The 22867-nt window shown below is 46.1% G+C and overlaps 3 protein-coding genes across 3 annotated transcripts; 1 reads left to right on the top strand and 2 right to left on the bottom strand.

Moving 5' to 3' along the window:
* Nucleotides 1-11015: 11015 nt before the first annotated feature.
* Nucleotides 11016-11384, bottom strand: VC83_04894 (uncharacterized protein; the record flags this gene model as incomplete). The annotated part of the gene is made up of 1 exon (XM_024468520.1): nt 11016-11384. The coding sequence occupies one exon, from the start codon at nt 11382-11384 to the stop codon at nt 11016-11018; it is 369 nt and encodes a 122-aa protein (XP_024323764.1).
* A 463-nt stretch (nt 11385-11847) lies between these two features.
* Nucleotides 11848-12265, bottom strand: COX16 (Cytochrome oxidase assembly; the record flags this gene model as incomplete). The annotated part of the gene is made up of 2 exons (XM_024468521.1): nt 11848-11928; nt 11999-12265. The coding sequence occupies 2 exons, from the start codon at nt 12263-12265 to the stop codon at nt 11848-11850; spliced, it is 348 nt and encodes a 115-aa protein (XP_024323765.1).
* A 209-nt stretch (nt 12266-12474) lies between these two features.
* On the top strand, nt 12475-20595 carry MEC1_1 (serine/threonine-protein kinase M1). Its single transcript, XM_024468522.1, has 5 exons — nt 12475-13878; nt 13930-14198; nt 14247-15441; nt 15540-17021; nt 17068-20595. The coding sequence occupies exons 1-5, from the start codon at nt 12628-12630 to the stop codon at nt 20305-20307; spliced, it is 7437 nt and encodes a 2478-aa protein (XP_024323762.1). The 5' UTR covers nt 12475-12627; the 3' UTR covers nt 20308-20595.
* Nucleotides 20596-22867: the final 2272 nt, after the last annotated feature.

The raw sequence follows: 22867 nt of genomic DNA on the forward strand, positions 1-22867 counted from the left end.
CTAACCAGGCTTGGTAACTGTAGTCGACGTAAGAGAATCCCATAGAACCATCCCCTAGGTTCCTAGCCTATAGGAAGTGAAAGGAGGTCCAAGGTCAGAGTACCCCTATAGACAAATTATGTCATAACTTAACCAATCTTGTGGGTAACTAAAGAGCGATGACGTGTAATGAATCATAGAGGTTCGTAGGAGCTTTTAGAGCTATCGTTCATGCTCCTAGGCCTCTAGTTGGTAGAGATATGTCGTGTGATAGTATGAGTGATGTCATGTAATGAATCATAGAGGGTTGTACAGATATGCTATGTGGTAATACCGGCCCAGTAACTAAGGAGCGATGACGTGTAATGAATCATAGAGGGTTGTGTAAGGACACAGGGCACCCAGCTCACAGTAATAGCATATGAGAGTGCGAGTCGGAGGCTAAACGGATGCTATCCTATAGGTCTACTACGAAGGATACAAAAAAGATGAAGGGGGAACCCCGTTGAGTCTGTTTCCTTAACTCCCGAAACGGGCCCGACTCGGTTATCCCAACCCTAGCCCTGAACCTTCCACCGCAACAGGTCTACATCAGCCCTGAACCCTACACCCTTACCGTCCCCCACTATAGTGTAACTCGCTATGTGCTCCTCTACTGGTTTGAAACCACACTGAGTCAGATTTCATGCTTGTAGTGACCGTAACAGCTCTGAGGCAGGTTCTTCGAGTATCTAGGTAAGGAGGCATCCTTACAAGATTGATGATATGCCCATTGCAATGAAGTCGGTGATGAATATGATTGTATTCAATATCTTGAAATGACAGCACTAACGTACATGTATAGCGAAAGCGCCAAACAAGCGAAAGCGCCAAAATTATCTACCCTCACGACAAACATTGCGATAAATCTACCACAACATTAGAAATCAATTGAAACTACTCAGAGTCCTCTTCCTCAGAGGTGTCTATTACAATCTGACACGTGCGCGCATTGTGCCCAGTCTCACCACACTTGCCACAGCGACGGGCACGGGTTTCTTCCCTTGGCTTCCGACCACAGCTTGCCCTTATTTCCTGCTCTACCTGCTGCACAACATCCCTCTCATCCTGTAGCTCTTGCGCCCCTTGTTGACTAAGTGATCCTCCTTGCTGTAGTCGTGTTTTCCTAGCTCTCCGGCGCTTGCTTAGTACTTCATTTGCCTGTCGTAGGTTTTGGTTCTCTGCCTTTAGCAGTGCTAATTGATGCATTATTTGCGATGCACCCTTTGTAAACTGGTCAACAGCTGCATAGATTGAGGTTGGAGAACTATTTTGATGGCGTGAAATCCGAGTTTTAATAAATGTAGACTGTGACATAGCTTCAATTGGGTTGTTTGGTGTCTGAGAAACCCAAGGTTGAGCAGTACCTGGGCGGGAGCTTGGAGGCGTTGGTGTCCTTAACTTAAGATCAAGTGTAGATATCACTCTCTCAGGGTCAAATGGAAGAAGCCCTGCCCCTCGGAACCCGCCTCGAATGTTACTTTCCGTCATTGTGTGTTAAATGCAGCGTGGAAGGCAGGAAAGAAGCCATCCTTTGTAATATGAGAAATATGAGCCTGCATCATATCTTCAATTTGCCGACCATAGGCCTGCTTTAACGGGCCGAAACAGCCAACATCAAGTGGCTGGAGTAGATGAGAAGAGTGAGCAGGCATACAAAGCGTAATAATGTTGTGTTCCTTGCAGTACTCCTCAAACTCATCTGAGTGGTGGCTCTCATGACCATCAAGGACTAACAAGCGATAACCACCAACACTCTGGGCCTTTGTATGCTTCTCAAAGTGCTGAATCCAATCCATGCCTCTCTCGTTTGTAGTCCAGCCATTTTCAGTAACAGAAATCACCCAATCGCTTGAAAATCCACTATTCTCATACCAAGATGTAAGGTGGTTTTTGCCTGCAACAATGATAAATGGTGGTACTGCCCAACCTTGAGAACTAACGCCTTGGATTACTGTAACCCATTCCCGATTACCAGGCTGTACCTTCTTTGCTTTTGCCCGCCCGTCTGAGCTTGTTACAACCATAGCAGTTGAGATAACGCCCATCATAAACCCAGTCTCATCAAAGTTGTAGATATCTGCTTCATCGATACCATATTTCGCAATTGTGTTATGCACAAGCTCAAACCAGCCATTAATAACTTCTGGATCTTCGCACTTAGCCCTCTGGTAGTCGTATTTGCGCTGAAAGCGTGTCTGGAGCTCTACACGCCGCTTAACAAAGTTTGAAGCCCAACGCGACCCAACGCGTGACGCGTCGCGTGTTGCAAGTAGTCGACTTGCCATATCTTCAACAACAGACAGCCGAGGAGGAAACCCTTTGGCAGCTAGGTCGAGTATATACTGAACAAGGACGGACTCCTCTAGGTTAGTTAATTTCCGTGAGTTGGCTTGGATATCGCGTCGTGAAGGTACACCTTCTAGACGACGACCTAGCTTGCGGTGGTCCACAGAATAGATCCTAGCAGCAACTCGAAGGCGTAACTTTGGGTCGCTTTGCATAGCCTGGATAGCTAGCACTAATTGGCTTTCATCGTTTTTATGGGGCATGTTTTGTTGTTGAGGAATTTAACATTTAGTTGGGGGGTTTGGTCACCGCATCATTTTGGCGCTTTCGCTTGTTTGGCGCTTTCGCTATACATGTACGTTATGCAATAAGTTAATAAGTAATTATATAACGTGGTTGTACACCGAGTCGTGAATGTCACCGAGTCGTGAAACTTTTTTATACCCACCACTGTAAGGTATAATTAAACAACCACAACATGTATTAAAACTAAAACTATTCAGAATCTGATGAGCTAAGTACTTCTATGACCTCCTGACAAGTTCGTGCATTATGGCCAGCCCCCCCGCAAGTGCCACAATGTCGTACACCTGGTTGCCCCTCATTCCTACCAACCCCTCCAGAGCGCTTCTCGCGATTTATTTGCTCCGTAACTGCCCTTTGGGACAAATCATCATGTGCATCCCCTACAGAAAGTGCACACCCTTGATGGACACGAGACTTTTTAGCCCTCCGGCGTTTGCTAAGAGCTTCGTTTGCTGCTCGAAGGGTGCGGACTTCAGCTGACAATAAAGTCATTTCATGTGCCAAAATCTCTGTCCCTTTAGCTAATGCAGTAACAGTAGCAAAAATGGGGGTTGGCGAGCTTCCTTGGTGCCGTGCAATGCGATTTTTAACTAGAGTAGTCTGTGAGAGAGCATCTATTGGGTTGTGAGGCGTTTCAAAAACCCAAGGATCAGCGTCTATAGAGGGGGGTCCTTGTAAGGACGCAGGGCACCGTATCACGAGAAGTGGCATATGGGAGTGCGAGTCGGATATGAGTCGGTGCAATCCTATAGGTCTACTACGAAGGATACAATAAAGATGAAGGGGGAACCCCGTTGAGTCTGTTTCCTTAACTCCCGAAACGGACCCGGCTCGGTTATCCTAACCCTAGCCCTGAACCTTCCACTGCAACAGGTCTACATTGGCCCTGAACCCTATACACTTACCGTCCCCCACTATAGCGTAACTCGCTATATGATCCTCTACTGGTTCGAAACCCCACCGAGTCGGATTCCATGTTTGTAGTGACTGTAACAGTTCCGAGACAGGTTCTTCGAGTATCTAGGTACGGAGGCATCCTTACAGTCCTGTAGGTGTAGGAGTCCGCAACTTGACGTCTAGCTTTGAAATGATTACTTGCGGATCAAAGGGCACTAAACCAGCTCCGCAAAATCCAGCTTTGGCGTTTTGAGTTGTTATTGACTGGTTATAAGCTGCGTGGAAAGCTATAAAAAACTCAACCTTTGTAATATGGTTTATATGAGCCTTAATAAAGGTCTCAATTTGATGCCCATACATGCGTTTAAGAACACTAAAGCACCCAACATCAAGTGGCTGAGGTAGGTGAGATGAGTGAGGAGGTAGACAGAGAGTTATGATGTTGTTTGCTTTGCAATATTCCTGAAACGCAGCTGATTCGTGACTTTCATGCCCGTCTAAAACCAACATCTGATATGGTCCTTTTGCACGACTGCAAGTATGTTTATCGAAATGATGAAGCCATTCTAGACCTGTCTCGTTGTTGGTCCATCCATTGCTTGTTGGTTTAATTACCCAATTGTGAGGAAGGCCGCCTTCAGTATACCAACTTGAAAGGTGACATTTCCCTTGAACTACTAAAAACGGAGGGATACTCCCGCCTTCAGCATTCACACAAACAATTGCTGTAGCCCATTCCCGATTGCCAGGCTGAACTGCTTGCCTCTGCCACGTCGATCGGCGTGCGTAACAACTAAAGCTGAGCTAATAACGCCCATCATGAAGCCCGTCTCGTCAAAGTTGTAGAAATCGCAGTCTTGGATGCCGTACTTTGCTCTCATGTTCTGCACAAGTTGAAACCACGCTCCAATAAGCTCAGGATCTTCGCACAAGGCTCTTTAAAAGTCATAAACGCGATTAAAATGCGTCTTTAACTCGGGGCGGCGTTGTATAAATCGATATGCCCACCGCGTCCCAACGTGCTTTCCCCCACGCGATTCAAGGATATAATTTGCCATATCCTCCACACTAGCAGGCCGAGGTGCAAATCCTCTTGCATCCATATCCAATATATTTCGAATAATCACTTCCTCTTCTAGCTCAGTCAATTTATGACTATTGGCTTTGGTTTCGCGTCGAGAAGGTCGGCCGGCCATTCTATCAGTAAGCGTAGAATAAGGCACTTTATATAGTATTGATGCAGACCTGCGATTAAGCGATTTACATGTTTGAAGAGCCTCAATAGCTAGAATGATTCGCGCTTCTTGGGTTTGGATTTCCATTGGTAGTTGTGGAGGAAACGCGTGTTGAAGTTCGTGGTGACATTCACGACTCGGTGTACAACCACGTTAGAAGAATAAGAATTTATTACTTACAAGTTGAGAGCTGTTCTGTCACTGTATCATTACAGTTGAACCTAGATATAAGGATCCCTCGATATAAGGATATCCTCAGTATAAGGATGGGTAGTCTGGTCCTGCAGTTTTTTAGCTCTAAAATAAGGATTATTTCTGTATAAGGATGGGTAGTCTGGTCCCGTAGTTTTTTAGCTCTAAAATAAGGATTATTTCTGTATAAGGATGATCCTTAAATCCGTTGGTCCCAAAATTATTTTTATACCAAACAATTCTTATAACTCAGTTCACCAACTCCACCATGGAGGCCTCGCAACCAAAAAAAAAAGGCACACACTCACCGATGTTCAGCGACAATATATTCGACGCAGATATGCCAGCCACCCGTGCACTCTGCCTGCACTTATAGCCTGGTATGCCACTCAAGCTCAAGGTCGCCAACTTAGCCAAGGCCAAATATCGTTAATTCTTTCCACGAAGTACCAATATCTTGACTCAGATACACGGAAGAAGACTGAACTTGGCACAAAGAGAAAAAGTAATGGCGAATATCCTGAACTCGAGATAGCTCTCTTCGACTGGCAACAATGCATGCAAAAGAAAATTGCGATCATTACTGGTGACATTCTAAAAACGAAGGCGCATAAACTTTGGGACTGTCTGCCACAATATACTATTCATAGGAATGAACCGAAATGGTCGAATGGCTGGTTAGATGGATTCAAGAAGAGATTTAAGATTAAGGAATATGTTTGACATGGAGAAGCAGCTGCAGCGGACATCCACAATCCTACAAATATCGTGCAAATGGAAGATCTCCGACAACTATGCGCAACATATGCAGATAATGATATTTTCAACATGGATGAAACTGGGCTCTTTTGGAAGATGACTGTTACGGCTACGGTAACGTGACGTCATGGTTACAGGACCAGGACCTAGTAACGTGACGTGGGAGTCACAGGGGGCAAGCGGGGTAGGCTGCCATGTGACGGGGCTAATGGATAGTTGCAGAAACTAGTGGATATTGGATAGTTGAGCTATCCATGAACTATCCTGAATATCTAGCTATCCGCCAACTATCCAGATTACCCATGAGGCACGACGCCACTATATAAGTAGATAGTATTTCCTTAGATACATGTCATACTGACATTCGTTGCACTCAGTTTGCTATCAAACTCAAGAGCAAACTTAGAAATCTCCTCCTCAACCCTACAAGTCACTATACATATTTTGGCTTGTCACACCAACAACAAGAGCAATACTACTCAACGATTGCTACAACCCTCTATGATTCATTACACGTCATTGCTCCTTAGTTACTGGGCCGATATGACCACATCGCATATCTCTACAACCCTCTATGATTCATTACATGACATCACTCCTTAGTTACTGGGCTAATACTACACATGACATATCTCTATCAACTAGAGGCCTAGGAACATGAACCATAGCCCCAAAAGCTTCTACAACCCTCTATGATTCATTACACGTCATCGCTCCTTAGTTACCCACAAGATTGGTTAAGTTATGACATAATTTGTCTATAGGGGTACTCTGACCTTGGACCTCCTTTCACTTCCTATAGGCTAGGAACCTAGGGGATGGTTCTATGGGATTCTCTTACGTCGACTACAGTTACCAAGCCTGGTTAGTCATGGAAAGTCTTGGAAAATGAGAGAACTACACTCCTTTAGCATAAATAGGATTGCCCTTTCCTTAAGAAAGGGCAAGCAGACAATACAGTAAATCGACTATCACATACTTCCACGTCTTTTCCAAGCTTCCAAGCATTGATCTTGTTACTCCTTGTTTCTGAAAAGTCAGTGAGGTGCTAATCTCTGACTTATCCCTGAGTTCTCAGACTCAACATTTGTTACAACTTGTCTAAACCACTCCACTATATGATACACCTGATTGCTACGTTGTGGAATAGTCTATGCTACGACCCTTTGGCTCTTTTTCTAAGACAGTGTGTTGTCTTAGTAAAATTATCCCTTCCTTGGGTGGCTAGATTCTCACATCTGGTGCACCCACCATTACAATGTAGTTCTGGAATGGATTCTGGCTGTATTTGTGTCTGGGTTTTCTGGTTCTGTATCTAGATCTAGTTCTTTGCTAAAGACCAGTGTCTTGGTCTGAGTTTCGATTTCTGGTTCTGGAGGTTCTGTTGCTCGAAGGTTTGTGTTGGTTTCTGGTTTCTTGCTCAAGATGAGCTAATGAAGAAATGAGATTCAATCTTTTGTTACGATGGTCATAGAGGTCATGATGCCAGTCCAGGAAAAGTAATCTAGATTGAATCTAAAGAGAGAAGAAGAAGAAGAAGAAGGAGAAGAAGGAAGGAAGGTGAGGCTATTCTTCATAACATACAGTTGTCTGCTTAGCGGTTGTAACGTTGGTGGCTAAGGCTACACCCGTAATCCCCATAACAACCCTAACAACCGTAATAACTGTAATAACCGTAACAACCGTAACAAGCTGTGACAAGCTGTGAGCTGTAATAGTAACAGACGCCACTATATAAGTAGATAGTATTCCCTTAGATAGGAGCTTCGTGCTTAACTTAATATAGTATTCTTTATAATACTGTAACGTGTTACTTAGAAAGCCTTTGTGTTTAATCCCCTGCCTCCTCTGTCAAGTCAACCTTATGTAAGAAACCTCTGTGTCTTCTATCGTTTAGAAGTTAGCGTTACAATATGGAACAACCTAAATGGTGGTTTAAAATCAAAGAATTTGTATGTCATAGTAAAGGAGGATCTATAGCAATTAACAATTTAGATAATATCAAACAGATAGACGAGCTTTGTATTCTTGCTTCAAATCGAATATCAGTATAATAACTCAAAGTGGATGACAGGCTTAATTTGCAAAGAGTATCTCTAGTGGCTACATCAGTGTTCGGTACGGATACGAATATACCCGTGGTATCCGGGTATATCCTCGAGTATATACCTACCCGGCGATATTTTAGGAGTATCCGGCGTATCCGGATACTCTCGAGTATATATCCGGATACATGCCAAGAATAGCCAAGCGCAGCCAAGACCTCTTTTTTCCAACGTCGTGAGATCTATATTGATGCTGTATAAAGTGATAATTATCCTCAGAATGAGCGACTCGTCGTTATCAGATATACCAACGGAGCCTGAGGGCTATAATAGCTATGATACTCATAATGAGCCAAGTCTGCCAACGCTGCCGCCCCCTATTCATATTCAACAGGATATTAATCCTACACCGCTCCGGCTTCAGCCTCCAGGACGAATGCTGCCACCAACGTCGTCGGTACTATTTACGAAGCTATTATATTCGCGATTGATACTTGATAGTAACCCACCTACAGTCAAAGTAACTTGCTTACAACCAGGCTGCGGATATTCACCTACTCCGCAGCTATTAAGTCAGACTTCAACCGGTAATCTTTGGAAGCACTATACGCAGAAGCATCCAACAGTAGCATATACAATGAAAGGTCATACAATTACGCCGTCAAGCCCATCAAGTAGTGCATCGTCATTTTTTGAGCCACGGCCGCGGAACCCGCAAGTCCAGCCCGCTCAAGCTCAAGCATCAAATAGTAGAGCGAAATACCGAGAGTTATTACTCTCATTCGTTGTATCAAATAACCTCTCCTTACGACTTATTGAGAGCTATTCGTTCCATCAATTAGTACAGTTCTTAAGCCCAAGTACTCTATCGATATCGTCGCGAACACTACACCGAGAGCTACAGCGGCAATTCTCATATCACCGAGGATTGCTACAATTAGAACTCCAGGCTCATATTACCTATGGCGGCTGGATATCTATTACAACAGATGCATGGACTGCACGGAACTATACAGAGTACGCTGCTGTCACAGGCCATTGGATTAATGAAAAGTGGCAGCACCGGTGCGTATTACTTGATGTAATCCACCTTCAAGAGCCAATTCATAGCGGCGAATATCTCGCTCAAGAGTTAGCTGCAGTAACAGATAGCTTCGAAATTACAGGTGCTATATTTACTTGTACGCGGGATAATGCCTCAGCGAATACTGTGATGCTTTCAGAATATGAGAAAATAGCCAGTAAGCAGCAGACGACTATTCAACAGCCATGGACGTTTACTGTAAAGGAAGGGGACGTTCGGTGTATTGCTCATATTATCAATCTTGCAGTTCAAGCTACTCTAAAGAGCTTGAAAGCTAGCCCGGATACAGAAACAGAAGCGTACTGGTGTCAGCAAGGGCTTGCCCGGATTCCGCAGCGTATTGATAACTCTTCTACTGAAGTATCAGCTACGCTTGAGAAGCTCCGAAGGCATATTTATGTCTTTCGAAACCGAAGAGCATGGAAGGATGCTTTACAGAAGCAGATACAAGCTGCAGGCCAGAAGCCACGCCAGCTATCACTTGGTATGCCTATACGCTGGAATTCAACGTACTATATGCTTGAAACAGCTATAAAGCTTCGAATACCAATTACTGCAGTATGCTCTACGCAGAAGCTTGATATCAGTATGAAGGATATTGCGTTAACAAGCAACGATTGGGCTATTATCGAAGCTCTTGAACGATTATTCTTAGTATTCTTAAAGCCGTCAAGACGGCTACAAAGCGATTCATATCCAACGCTCAACTTTACAATTCCTCTTTACTTAAAGATAATAAATAAGGTCACATTACTAAAAGAAGAGCTTGGTAGAAGCTCTACGATCGGAGTAGCTTGTGGAGCTGCGCTTCAAAAGCTTAATGAGTATTATACTCTTACAACGAATCGGCAATGTAAGCACTCAGCTGTTGCTACAATTTGCGACCCACGAATGAATCATACAGTATTTAAGAAGATATATCCAAATGCTATAGACGATACACGAAGATTACGAGCAAGAGCGCAGTTCGAAGACGTTTGTAGAACGTACCAAAAGCGAGAGTATCACCTTGAGACGGAGCGAATTACTCACGAAACAGCTCTTGCAGAAGCAATAGGTGCTACTGCTACAATAGATCAAGAACCTGATTCTGACGAAGATCTATTTGCGTCAGAAGGCTTGGCTTTTCAAGAGCCAGAATGGAGGCGCTGGATGCTTGAACCACGGCCCGGTGAGCATACTGATATTCTCAAATATTGGTGCGCAAAGCAATACCAATATCCAGTTATTGCCCGTATTGCTCGTGATCATCTAGCTATTCCAGCAACATCTGCAGCATCGGAACGAGTATTTAGTAATGGTAGTGATATTATTACAAAGAAGCGGAATAGGTTATCACCGCCAACTATTAGATATTTACTTTGCTTACGGAATTGGGGTAAAATACGGGAGGCTGATAGCGACGGTGATGATGCTGACGATGAAGCACCTGAATAGGGACTCGCAGAAAGGGGGGGTCTCACGGAAAGGGGGCTCGCGGAAAGGGGTTTACTACTATTATCAAAAGCTTCATTCTTTTTTATATACGCTATTCTATTTTTATATACAATATTCAGCCTCATGTATCCGGATATATACCCTACCCTACCCGTCAGATCGTCGCCGGGTATATACCCTACCCGTGAGCTTCACGATACTACCCGGATATGTATCCGCCGAACACTGGGCTAAATTACAAGATAGAGATGCAAAAACGGAAAGTCCTTTTGTTAATGGATAATTTCTTAGGCCGTGAACTCGTAGTTTAGTTAGTTGGTGGTTTAGCTCCCTCCTAATACAACATTGCACTAGCAACTAATAGATTAAGGAATAATCGCAAGTTTTAAGCTTTGATATCAGCGTCTCTAGGTCATATATATGCTTCGACAGTTCGAAATGAACAAAAACCTAAACAAGACAGTTAATCTCCTTAAAGCAATATAGTAGGTGCGCGTCTTATGGAATAACGAGGTTTCAAAAACAACCATTTAGAAATGCTCAACACGAGTCCATCAGGACTCACCGAGTAATTCGGAATTGTGCCATACTCGACATAACCAAGCTTGGGATACACCGCTCGGCCTACTCCCCTTCTCAGTATCAAGCAGCTTCGTCCCATCAGTACTGCAAATGTATGATAGCCAGAGGACTTACCAAAATCCATTTCACCTTCTCAATCGCAATCCCCTCTAGTTCGGCCTTGGACGTCCGTCAACCATCAACTTCTCTACCCACGCCCGATGATTCCCCGTCTGACTGCATGGGAAGTAACAAACTTGCTACACCGCTGATGGCGCCATCCTTCACTAGGTACACGATCACTTTTTCCCCAGTCTCCGGGGTGCCAGATCGACATTGCTGGATCAATCCTAGCCAAAAACCCCTCATCTTATTGTCATCGAGGGGAGGTAGGAACGTTGCGATCGTTGCATCCTCCACGATGCATCTTCGATGAAGCGCCATGAATCCAGTCACCAATTCATTTATGGATGCGTCGTCGATACTTTGTGCCGTAGATGAGATGATCGAGAGTGGTTGCGTTGGGTGCATCGAGACGGCAGGCAGTCTAGAATCCATCATTCTTGCGTATCGTCAAAATATATGCAATGAATGGAGAGTCAGGATGTAAATAATGTCGTATATACCATATCTAGGCAGCAGGGTCGAAATTACCCCACCCTCTGCTTCTCGGAAAAGTTGGACACTTGAAAAACCCGCGTGTATTTGTAAGACCGAGCAACACCCCTGCGACGCGGCCGATTTAAAAATGTCACACGAGGAAGATGTAGTTCAACAAAATCTTAGTTTGCCTCTATCTTGGGTATATTATAGGCATATTATGGATATTTCCTGCTTGGAGCCATAAGTGATGGAGCTGGGTTTCGGCTTATCAGCCACTCCAAGGCCGCTGTGGTCACTCTGGGAATTCAAAAACAGAGACATTCCGTCTAGTTTCCCAATAAACAGGCTCGCTCGTTCTCGGCGTGCCTTCGGTGCTCTGGGTCTCAGCGGTATGCAAACAATGTCGTGTCTGTGCCCCTCTTCAGATGATGCCGTCATGCTCTCCCTTCAATCTCTTGACTCGTTTTTGCTCCCAATCATCAAGGTCCTTTGCGGCCAATTTCTGTAAACGAATCAGTAAAAGCTTCTAACTAACAGTCCTTCCTCCTAAAGTCATCCTTAGGGAAGCTTACATAGTACTCCTCTTTCATATCGACTTTCCTTGCATTCTTCCCAATTCCCAACTCCTCATCCTTGCTAAGCCTCTGAACTCGTCTATCATGCTTCTCGTATCTAATCGCAGTGGCGGGGGTCAAAAAGAATGACCCAGCGACCATAGTTGCTATGAAAGGGAGGCCAAAGAGCGCAAATGGGTGCTTTGCGAGGGCACTCCGGTACCTGGCTGCGATTGTGTTTGCTTGGGCCGAAGGTCGGAATTTCTTGGACTGAAAGATGGCCATTTTGCCGGCTTGCTAAATATAAAGCCTCTTGATGCAGGCAGCGACAATTGGAAATGTCAAGGAGAGCGGGATAGATATTATCGTCGTCCAGGTCCCGGCTTCAATGGAAAAGTCGCCGCACAGACAAAGTCCTTCGAGGCCATTAAGATCACGTGCTTTCGCGACTCACCAAGAGCACGTCCGCGTCCCCCACATATGGCGAGCAACGACACTTGAAGAACCCATAACAGCTTTTTTTGGTAGTCTTGCAGGGTACGGCCTGACCCACGGCGCCAGCCAGTCGTTTCCCCAATGGATCTTGCGCCGTTATCGATATTGGGGTTTCCTATCCCGCATCTGTTTTGAGCCCCGAAAAATATATCATGGGCAACACATCACGAATGCCATCAGGACAGCAAGCTACAAATGGCGACAGTATGGACACCGGCCCAGGTGCTTTTGAACCGCCTCCCTCGACTCTTGCTGCCAAACTTGTCAACAAACTCTCGGGGAATCATAAACCCTCTCTCCAAGGTTCCCAAGACAGCTTCGGACTTCTCGTCTCTGAAGTCTCCCAGTTCGACAAAACTCGCAATGAGCATACAACGCCCGAAGAGATCAGGGAAAACAACTATCGGGTTGTATACGTGCTAACAAAAGCACGTTTGGGTCCAGTATGCAGCGATGAAAGCGATCCGTTTGCGAAGAAGGAGAGGGTCCTTGACGATGCCGCCCAGGTTCTCGACTTGTTCATTACATCTATAAAAGAGACGCCGGAAATCCTCACAAAGGTTGGGGCGCAGAATGACTTGGTCCGGACGGGGAGAGGGGTGCCTTTATGGATATGGTTATGGCCAAGGCTACTTCGACTTCTTGGAAATGAAGGCTGCGAACCGCTATGGCCGAAAGTGAAAGAGCTCTTCCATACCGCATTCGATGTGTCTAGGGTCCTGGATGTTGAGTTCTGGGGAGTCGGTCTGAAATTTCTTACCTATTTGAGACATTGTGTTGATGCTTCGCTGCACAATGTTGCGGCGATTTCAACTTCGACTATAGCGCTTCCCCTGGCGACGATCGAGGACGACCTCTCCTTTCAAAGTCGATTGGGTTTTGTCGAGAACGGATGCACATATAATTTACGCGGGGGGACAGATTCATTCCACCATGCTCAGCAACTATTGACCCTCGTGGCCGACTTGTCATTATCATCCTTCGTTGACGGCCAGCTTTATGAGAGCACTTCGCACAGATACATGGCATGGGTTTTTGATAGTTTTCTCGAGCTTCGAACAACTGCTGCGAGGTCAGCGGCGTACAAAACCGAACATGATTCCATCTCTGTCGATGCAGTTCACAGACTTGTATCGTCTCAAGCCCAGCATATTGACGCCCCAGCCCATCGCAAAGGCTACCGAGTTCTGTCTCATCTCTGTTCAGAGCTTGTTGCCTATTCGACTGCAGTTTCTGATGTAATGGACCGAGTCAAATTGGCAGGCATTCTGTTGGATCTGGCATCGGCTTGTGAAGCTTCCGGATCTGTATCACAAGCAGTCGCCATTGACCTACTTCCGGTTTTAGACAAGGCTATTGTTTTTGGGACTCAGACCGCAGCTCCCGATGACGCAGATTTGAAGGTTAGTCTATATGCTAGTTGCAACAATGTCATACTAATATTGGTTTTATAGAGCTGTATTCTCCTACTACGCCAAAAGTGCCAAAACATACCGCCTCAGAGTGCCCGTACAACTCTGGAGAACAAGGCACTGGAATTGCAGTTTCGGAGTCTCTGCTTCAAAGATTTATCTGGCGTCGACAATGATGATAATGGTGCCCCTCAAATCAAGCGTCGCAAAATTGCGCCGCATAGCTTATTGGAAGAAATCACAGAAGAGGCATACATGCTACTTGGTGCCCAGAAAGCAACGGATTTGGATGGATTGAGTCATATCGCAGCGTCGGTATTCCTTCCGTAAAACTATTTGTATATTCTGACAATGAACAGAGACTGCTTCTCTCACCTCGAGGATACAAACCGTTGCAAAGCATTGAAGCTTTTGGGAATGATACCGTGCGCAAGCGCCCATACCTTGACGGTATTCCGTGATAAGAATGGAGAGTTTGGCGAGCCTGAATGCACCGTATGCGGCTCCAGCAACAAGACTGAACCCACCATCGACGCCGCCAGCGGCCGCAATACTTCCGCTCCCGTCTCAGCATCTGTGCCCGTCAGCGCCCGGTCCGCCGACATAGCGAAGGTGGAAACACAGGCTGTCGCCATATTGTCTGCCCTCCTCAAAGTCGGCGACTTCGAATTGTCAAGGAAGCCACGGGTATTAGCAATGGTGGTCGTGCGAAAATTTGCCCTCCATTTCGAAGGGGCTCAGTTCATGGATCTTGAGTCGTCGGTGTTGGGCCAATGGTGCCTGACTTCCCTCCGTAGCTCAGTTCGAGAACTTCGGATTGTTGCTGGACGAACTGTCCCTGCCTTTCTCAGGGATGGAAACAATGTCGACGTAGTGGTAACGCGAAGAAACAGAGTCAATGCAATCAATATATTGAGGCAGTTCTCTGGAGAAACTGCACCTCACCTTACCGAGACTTGGGTGTTGACGTGGGGACAAATAGCCAGAGTTTCGAAAGACCGAGAGCTAAACCTGACTCTCTTGAGGCTGGTAGAATACTTGGGACATACGAACCAGATAATCTCTGGACTTGCATTTACCGAAATACTCAGCACCGCAGAAGTGAACGGTATTCCTGTTGGGCAAATGTTTAGTCCATTTTGGCGCACTATTGCCCACACCGCTGTTAGTGATTTGCAAAATCGGCCACAGACAGTGCAATTGATGGCAGAATTACTGTCCATAAGCGTGCCGGAGTTTTTGGTAGAAACGCAGGCCTATACTCTCCCATGGCTAGTTCTGGCTAAGAAAACAGACATCATCACAAAGATATCCCAGGCTCGTGAAGATGATGACCCGAGCAAGGCCATTATTTCGAATATGGTTGCAATCATGCCTCTCCTACTTGTGCAAGCAGTCCCCGATATTGAGACGTTCATTATGGGACTTCTTCGGGGTGTATCGCCAGCATTTGACAAAATTGACCTTGTCCAGTGCCTTGGGATAGGCGCAATAGAGATTGCGGTAGAATTATTGAAGAACGCTGGTGATGAAGATGACAGCAAGAAATCCCGAGTAAGTTCATTATTCTATACCCCTAATCATCGTAGAATCCCCTTCTTTCGTCTGCCTGATTATCGTCGCCTCAACGTATGGCTGACTAGTGATCGCAGGTTCGACACGCCCTCAATATTTTAGCGGCACACTGCGATATCATCCCAAGTGATGGCGAGCAAAGCAAGGACAAAATTGGCGCATTTCTGGAACAATACAGCTTAGGGATAATGTCCCATTTCTCAGAACTTGTCAACGATACGCGGGTTTGGCAGTCTCCAAACGAGAAGAAGCGGTCCTTGAGGGGAATAGAGGAATTGGTAAAGGTAGGCAAGAGTCATACTAGGTCTGCTTTACCTCAAATCCATGCTTGCTTACAATCGGCTTTATCAAATGATCACCTCCGCACCGCCGCTTTTCAGGCATGGGGGACTATGATCAGGAGTTTCGACGATGAAGAAGTTTCAGTCATGCTTGAAACAACCTTTGCCATCATCATTCAGCATTGGCAGCTTTTCGACAGCTCTACACGAGAGTATGCCTGTAAGCTGATAGAATATCTATTGACCAAGCGCTTTCAAACCCTGGGAGTCAATGCTGATCTTCTCCCGTCTCTTGCTCAAATCCCCGAACTGCAGTCGTGTGAGGAACGGCTTGTCAAGATGAGATCAAAACCAGATGTCAAGCAAGAATATCAGATATTCAGCCGGCGAATCAGCCACGAACATGCCAGTGTTGTAACTCAAGGGTTCACAGAACTTGCGGGTTATCTCAAGAAGAACCAGGAATTTTTACAAGCGTCAGCTGTCAGTGAGCAGCCAGAGAAGGTGGTCGGGGAACTTCTCCGAGCCATCCTCGATGCTTGCGTGCAATTCAATGACAGCAACACGGATGTCGCACGACTCGCAGGTGAATGTTTGGGTATGATCGGCTGCGTCGATTCAAACAGAGTCGAAACAGTTCGGAAACGGAAAGAGATCGTTGTCCTCAGCAATTTCGATGGCTCAGCCGACACGACCGATTTTGTCTTGTTCATCCTCCAAGAAGTCCTTGTAAAGGCCTTTGCTTCTGCTACGAACCCTAGAGCTCAAGGATTCTTCTCTTACGCTATGCAAGAATTACTGAGAAGATGCGATTTTTCAGTGGTTGTTTCCCAATATCGAAGTCATCAGATTGACACAGGCGACGCAGAAAAGCTGCATAAGAAGTGGCTTGGTTTACCTGAAAGCATCCGAATGACGCTATCGCCGTTTCTAAGTTCAAGGTATACAGTCACGGCCATGGCAACGAATCCCGTTAAATACCCAATATTTCACTCAACCAAGTGCTACAATATTTGGCTTAGGGCATTCGTATTAGATCTACTCCAGAAGCCACAAAATGCCAATGCATCCCTTATTTTCGATCCTCTTAGTCGTGTCATTAGGATTCAAGATACATCAGTCGCCAATTTCCTCCTTCCTTATACTGTTTTGCACAGTGTTGCCCTTGGATCTGACCAAGACAGGAACGATATCCTCGGCGAAATCCTGGCAATATTAGAACACAACACATCAACTGATTCTCACAATGAACTCAATAATGTCAAGCTCTGTAGCGAGGTAAGTTCCTTATCTCTTATACCCTACGTCAACTAACAATTGGTAGGCAATATTTAGGGTGTTGGACTACCTAGCCCGCTGGGCACAAGAGGAAAAGGCGGCTCTCGGCTTGCTGTCGATGAGATCGAATTCCGACACGGAAGAGAAATCTAGGCGGCATCTTCGGCTTCAATTGGTAGCCAAATTACTCTCTGCTATCCCGGCCCAAATAATATCACGCCGTGCCGTAGAGTGCAAGTCATATGCACGTGCCCTCTTCCATTGGGAAGCACACATACGGAAAGTCAGAAAAAATAACGAGCCGATTCCCAAATCACTGCTTCTGCGCCTCCAGGATATCTATACTCAAATCGATGAGCCAGATGGTATCGAAGGCATCTCGGCTCATCTATATGTGCTTGATATTGACCAGCAGGTCCTTGGCCACCGCAAGGCCGGCCGTTGGACTGCTGCGCAGAGTTGGTACGAAATAAAATTGGCTGAGAATCCCAGCGACGCTGAAGCGCAAGTGAACCTGCTTGACTGTATGAAGGAGTCTGGCCAGTATGATGCTCTATTGAACTACGTCGAAGGCATAGAGAAATCCAGCTCGATTGTATCAAAGCTGCTTCCTTTTGCAACGGAAGCGTCGTGGTCAACAAGCCGGTGGAACATGCTGGAGAAGTATGTTGCCAAAGCACCTGTTGAAATCGCGGGCGATTTCAATGTGAACATTGGCCGCGTCTTACTCGCATTTCGTGATCGGGATTTCAACGTCTTCGACGCCGCAATAAAATCACTACGAGAGCATATTGCCGGCTCATTATCAGCGGATACAACCTCGTCTCTGGGATCTTGCCATGATTCCATGTTGCGGCTACACGTGTTGACGGAGCTGGATATGGTTGCTCATTCGTCTGACGATGCATCTCAGCGCCAACAGGTCCTATCGTCCCTTGACAGACGGCTTGAAGTAGTAGGTGCCTACCTCAATGACAAGCAGTATCTGCTTGGCCTGCGTCGAGCCGCAATGCAACTTTCAAGGAATACATTCACCGAGGCCAACATAGCCTCCGCGTGGCTGACAAGCGCTCGCGTTGCCCGTAAAGGGAACGCCGTCCACCACTCCTTCAATGCGGTCCTTCACGCATCTAGGCTTGGCGACGACTCTGCTATGATCGAGCATGCTCGGCTGATATGGAGAGAAGGCCATCACCGCAAAGCCATTCAGAGCCTCCAAGGAGCTATCGACAACAATGCGTTTATCTCTCATAACCAAGCGCCGTCGGAACTGGAAACTGGCCAAGAGGGGAACCGAGACCAGCAAAATCTCCTCGCTGCACGAGCACATCTATTGTTAGCCAAATGGCAAGATGACGCTGGACAGACACACTCTACCGCGTTGCGTTCGCAATATCAGTTTGCAGCAAAACTTTCTATGACATGGGAGAGAGGCCACTACTACCTTGGCCGGCATTACAACAAACTACTTGAATCAGAGAAAACAATGGCCTCGGATCAACAAATATTATCCTTCCTCGCAGGAGAGATGGCGAGACTGGTTATCGAGAACTATCTACGTTCTTTGAGCTACGGCACCAAGTACGTCTATCAGACCTTACCACGTATCCTCACGCTGTGGCTGGACCTCGGAATGCAGATCACACAGCCTGTGGATGCCAAATATGGAACCAAGGAGTTCGCCACGACCTTGAAACTTAAGCAGAAAGAGCAGATTGCATCTATTCATCTTCGGTTTGACAAATATGTCCAAAAGATGCCCGCGTATATTTTCTATACGGCACTGCCACAGATTGTCGCAAGAATCGCCCATCCAAATCAAGAAGTTTATCAATATCTACACCAGATTATTGTGAAGGTAGTTTCAACACATCCCCAACAGGCACTATGGACTCTCCTTGCAGTGATTACATCGACGCAAACCGAGCGAAAAACCCGCGGCGCAAGCATTCTGCAGACCTTATTCTCATCGTCGAGGAAACTAAGTCCAGCTGGGGTGGACCTAAAATCGATGATCCAGAAAGGGCAAAAACTGTCACAGCAACTCCTCGTCGCTTGTACAGCTGGCGACTTTCCTACGAATCGGACAACTTTCGTCAGCATCACGAAGCATCTCGGTTTCAACCCAAAACAGTGCTGTCCCAGTCCACTCGCGGTCCCTATTGAGAGCGCGCTTACTGCTACGCTGCCTACTCTTGCCGACAGCGTAGGATCACACAAGGCTTTCTCAAGAGACGTCATCACAATTGACGGGTTTGCAGATGAAGTCATGGTGCTCAGTTCTCTCCAGCGACCTCGAAAGCTGACAACAAGAGGCTCAGATGGAAAGCTGTACGGGCTGCTTTGCAAGCCAAAGGATGACCTCCGGAAAGATCAGCGCCTTATGGAATTCAATAGCATGATTAATCGCTCTCTGAAGCGAGATGCAGAAGCAAGCAAACGCCAACTGTACATAAAGACATATGCAGTAACGCCCCTCAATGAAGAATGCGGCATAATCGAATGGGTAGATGGCCTTAAAACACTTCGCGACATCCTTTTGGGGTTCTACAAGTCAATCGGGGTCGCCCCAAATTATACGGAACTCCGAGTTCTTCTCAAAGATGCCAGCGAAAATGATGACAGGCTATTTCTCTTCAAGGACAAAATACTTGCACAACTACCTCCCGTATTCCATCAGTGGTTCGTCCAGCAGTTTCCTGAGCCTTCATCGTGGTTCACTGCAAGGCTCAAGTACACACGCTCATGCGCCGTGATGTCAATGGTGGGCACAATCCTAGGTTTGGGTGATCGTCATGGCGAGAACATCCTATTCGAGGAAGGAAACGGCGGGACCTTTCACGTCGACTTCAATTGCCTCTTCGACAAAGGCCTCACTTTTCAGCAGCCTGAGAGAGTGCCATTCAGGTTGACGCACAATATGGTTGATGCTATGGGCGTCTACGGTTATGAGGGACCCTTCCGCACTTCCTCAGAGATCTCACTCAGGCTTCTTCGCCAGCACGAAGAGACACTGATGACGATATTGGAAGCGTTCGTATACGACCCCACACTCGACTTATTGGAGAACAAGAATAAGAAGAGGAGAGAGCGTGATCCCGCCCTACAGACGGTGCCAAATACGCCGCAGGGTGTTCTAAAGAGCATTCGGAGGAAGATGAGGGGACTGTTGGAGGGCGATAGTGTTCCGTTGGGGGTGGAGGGGCAGGTGGATGAGTTGATCAAGCAGGCTACAAGCACGAAGAATTTAGTGGGTATGTATATCGGATGGTGCGCCTTCTTTTAGGTTTTTTAATGGGGAGATTTAGGAATAGAGATGGTAGTTACGGAGTAGTCAGGAAGGTAAAGGCTAGATCGTATTATAATGAGCGGTTATGGAGGATACTAGCTAGGGTCAGTCTTTGGAATACAGGGCGTAGCTAGATTCCAGAATCTACAATTACAAGCAGTATTATTGTATGTACAATTATTCGGTGGTGTGTCTTCCTGTTAGACTGGCTGTCTACCGTAGTAGCAAGTTATTTTGTGGATATCTGCCACAAATGCCTCAGCTCCGCCCGCAACTACCTAGTCGCAAGAACAAAAAAAACTCTGGAACTATTTTGCTATATCGCGGCCATGTCGCAACTGCCAGCCACTAGCCCAACTAGCTACGCAGAACTAACCTTTCAAATCGCAAGCTACAGTAACCCTTCGTCCTCGCGGGACAGTTAACGATTTGGGTAACGTGCATGTATAACGAAAGTGCCAAACAAGCGAAAGTGCCAAAATATCGCGACTACCCCATAAGAATTGCGATAAATCCACCACAACAATATAAATTAATTAAAACTACTCGGAGTCCTCTTCCTCAGACCTGTCTATTACAATCTGACAAGTGCGCGCATTGTGTCCAGTCTCACCACACTTGCCACAGCGACGTGCATGGGTTTCTTCCCTTGGCTTCTGACCACTACATGCCCTTACTTCTTGCTCTACTTGCTGCACAACGTCCCTCTCGTCCTGTAGCTCCTGTGCTACCTGTTGACTAAGTGATCCTCCTTGCTGTAGTCGTGTTTTTTTAGCTCTCCGGCGCTTGCTTAGCACTTCATTTGCCTGTCGCAGGTTTTGGTTCTCTGCTTTTAACAATGCTAATTGATGCATTATTTGCGATGCACCCTTTGTAAACTGGTCAACAGCTGCATAGATTGAGGTTGGAGAGCTATTTTGATGATGCGCAATTCGGTTTTTAATGAAAGTAGACTGTGATACAGCTTCAGTTGGGTTATTTGGTGTCTGAGAAACCCATGGTTGAGCGGTGTTTGGGCGAGAGGTTGGAGGTGTTGGCGTCTTAAACCTAAGGTCAAGTGTAGATATTACACTCTTAGGGCTAAATGGAAGAAGCCCAGCACCTCGGAACCCTCCCTGAATATTGCTTTCTGTCATTGCAATGTTAAATGCAGCGTGGAAGGCAGGAAAGAAGTCATCCTTAGTAATGTGAATAATATGAGCCCGCATCATATCTTCAATTTGCCGACCGTAAGCTCTCTTTAATGGGCCAAAACAGCCAACATCAAGTGGTTAGAGTATATGGGAAGAGTGAGCAGGCATACAAAGCGTAATAATGTTGTGTTCTTTGCAGTACTCCTCAAACTTGTCTGAGTGGTGGCTCTCATGACCATCAAGGACTAACAAGCGATAACCACCAACACTCCGGGGCTTTGTGTGCTTCTCAAAATGCTGAATCCAATCCATACCTCTCTCGTTTGTAGTCCAGCCATTTGCAGTAACAGCCCAATCTGCTGGAAATCCGCTATTCTCATACCAAGATGCAAGGTGGTTTTTACCTGCCACAATGACAAATGGCGGCACTGCCCAACCTTGAGAACTAACGCCTTGGATTACTGTAACCCATTCCCGATTGCCAGGCTGCACCTTTTTTGCCTTTGCCCGCCCATCTGAGCTCGTTACTACCGTTGCGCTTGAGATGACGCCCATCATAAACCCAGTCTCATCAAAGTTGTAGATATCTGCATTGTTGATGCCATACTTTAGAATTGTGTTCCATACAAGCTCAAACCAGCCACGAATGACTTCTGGATCTTCGCACTTAGCCCTCTGGTAGTCGTATTTTCGCTGGAAGCGTGTCCGGAGCTCTACATGGCGCTTAACAAAGTTTGAAGCCCAACGTGACCCGACGCGTGGCGCGTCGCGTGTTGCAAGTAGTCGATTTGCCATATCTTCAACAATAGACAACTGAGGAGGGAACCCTTTAGCAGCTAAGTCAAGTATATACTGAACAAGAACTGATTCCTCTAGGTTACTTAATTTCCGTAAGTTGGCTTGGATATCGCGTCGTGAAGGTACGCCTTGTAAACGGTGACGTAGCTTGCGGTGGTCTACGAAATAGATCCTAGCTGCAACTCGAAGGCGCAAATTTGGGTCGCTTTGCATAGCTTGGATAGCTAGCACTAATTTGCTGTCATCATTTTTATGGCGCATGTTTTGTTGTGGAGGAATTTAACATTTAGTTGGGGGGGTTGGTCGCCGCATGATTTTGGCACTTTCGCTTGTTTGGCACTTTCGTTATACATGCACGTTATCGGCTATTATACTTTAAATCTCTTTCTTCTGCTTAGAGGTCGGCTCTACTTAATGGCCACAGAGGATGAGCTTATTGAGCTTACTCTCCCTGACTACTGGAACCAGCGCTATGTCTTCGAGAAAGAGATAAACCAAGGCGAGGACCCTGGTTCCTATGAATGGTTTTGTGACTTTGGGAAGCTACGCCCTTTCTTCACAAAACATCTTCCAGCTCCCTCTAACAAATACCATATATTGCATTTGGGTTGTGGAAATAGTGTATG

Source organism: Pseudogymnoascus destructans (genome assembly GCF_001641265.1).
Source record: "Pseudogymnoascus destructans isolate 20631-21 unplaced genomic scaffold scaffold_11, whole genome shotgun sequence".
NCBI lineage: Eukaryota > Fungi > Ascomycota > Leotiomycetes > Thelebolales > Thelebolaceae > Pseudogymnoascus > Pseudogymnoascus destructans.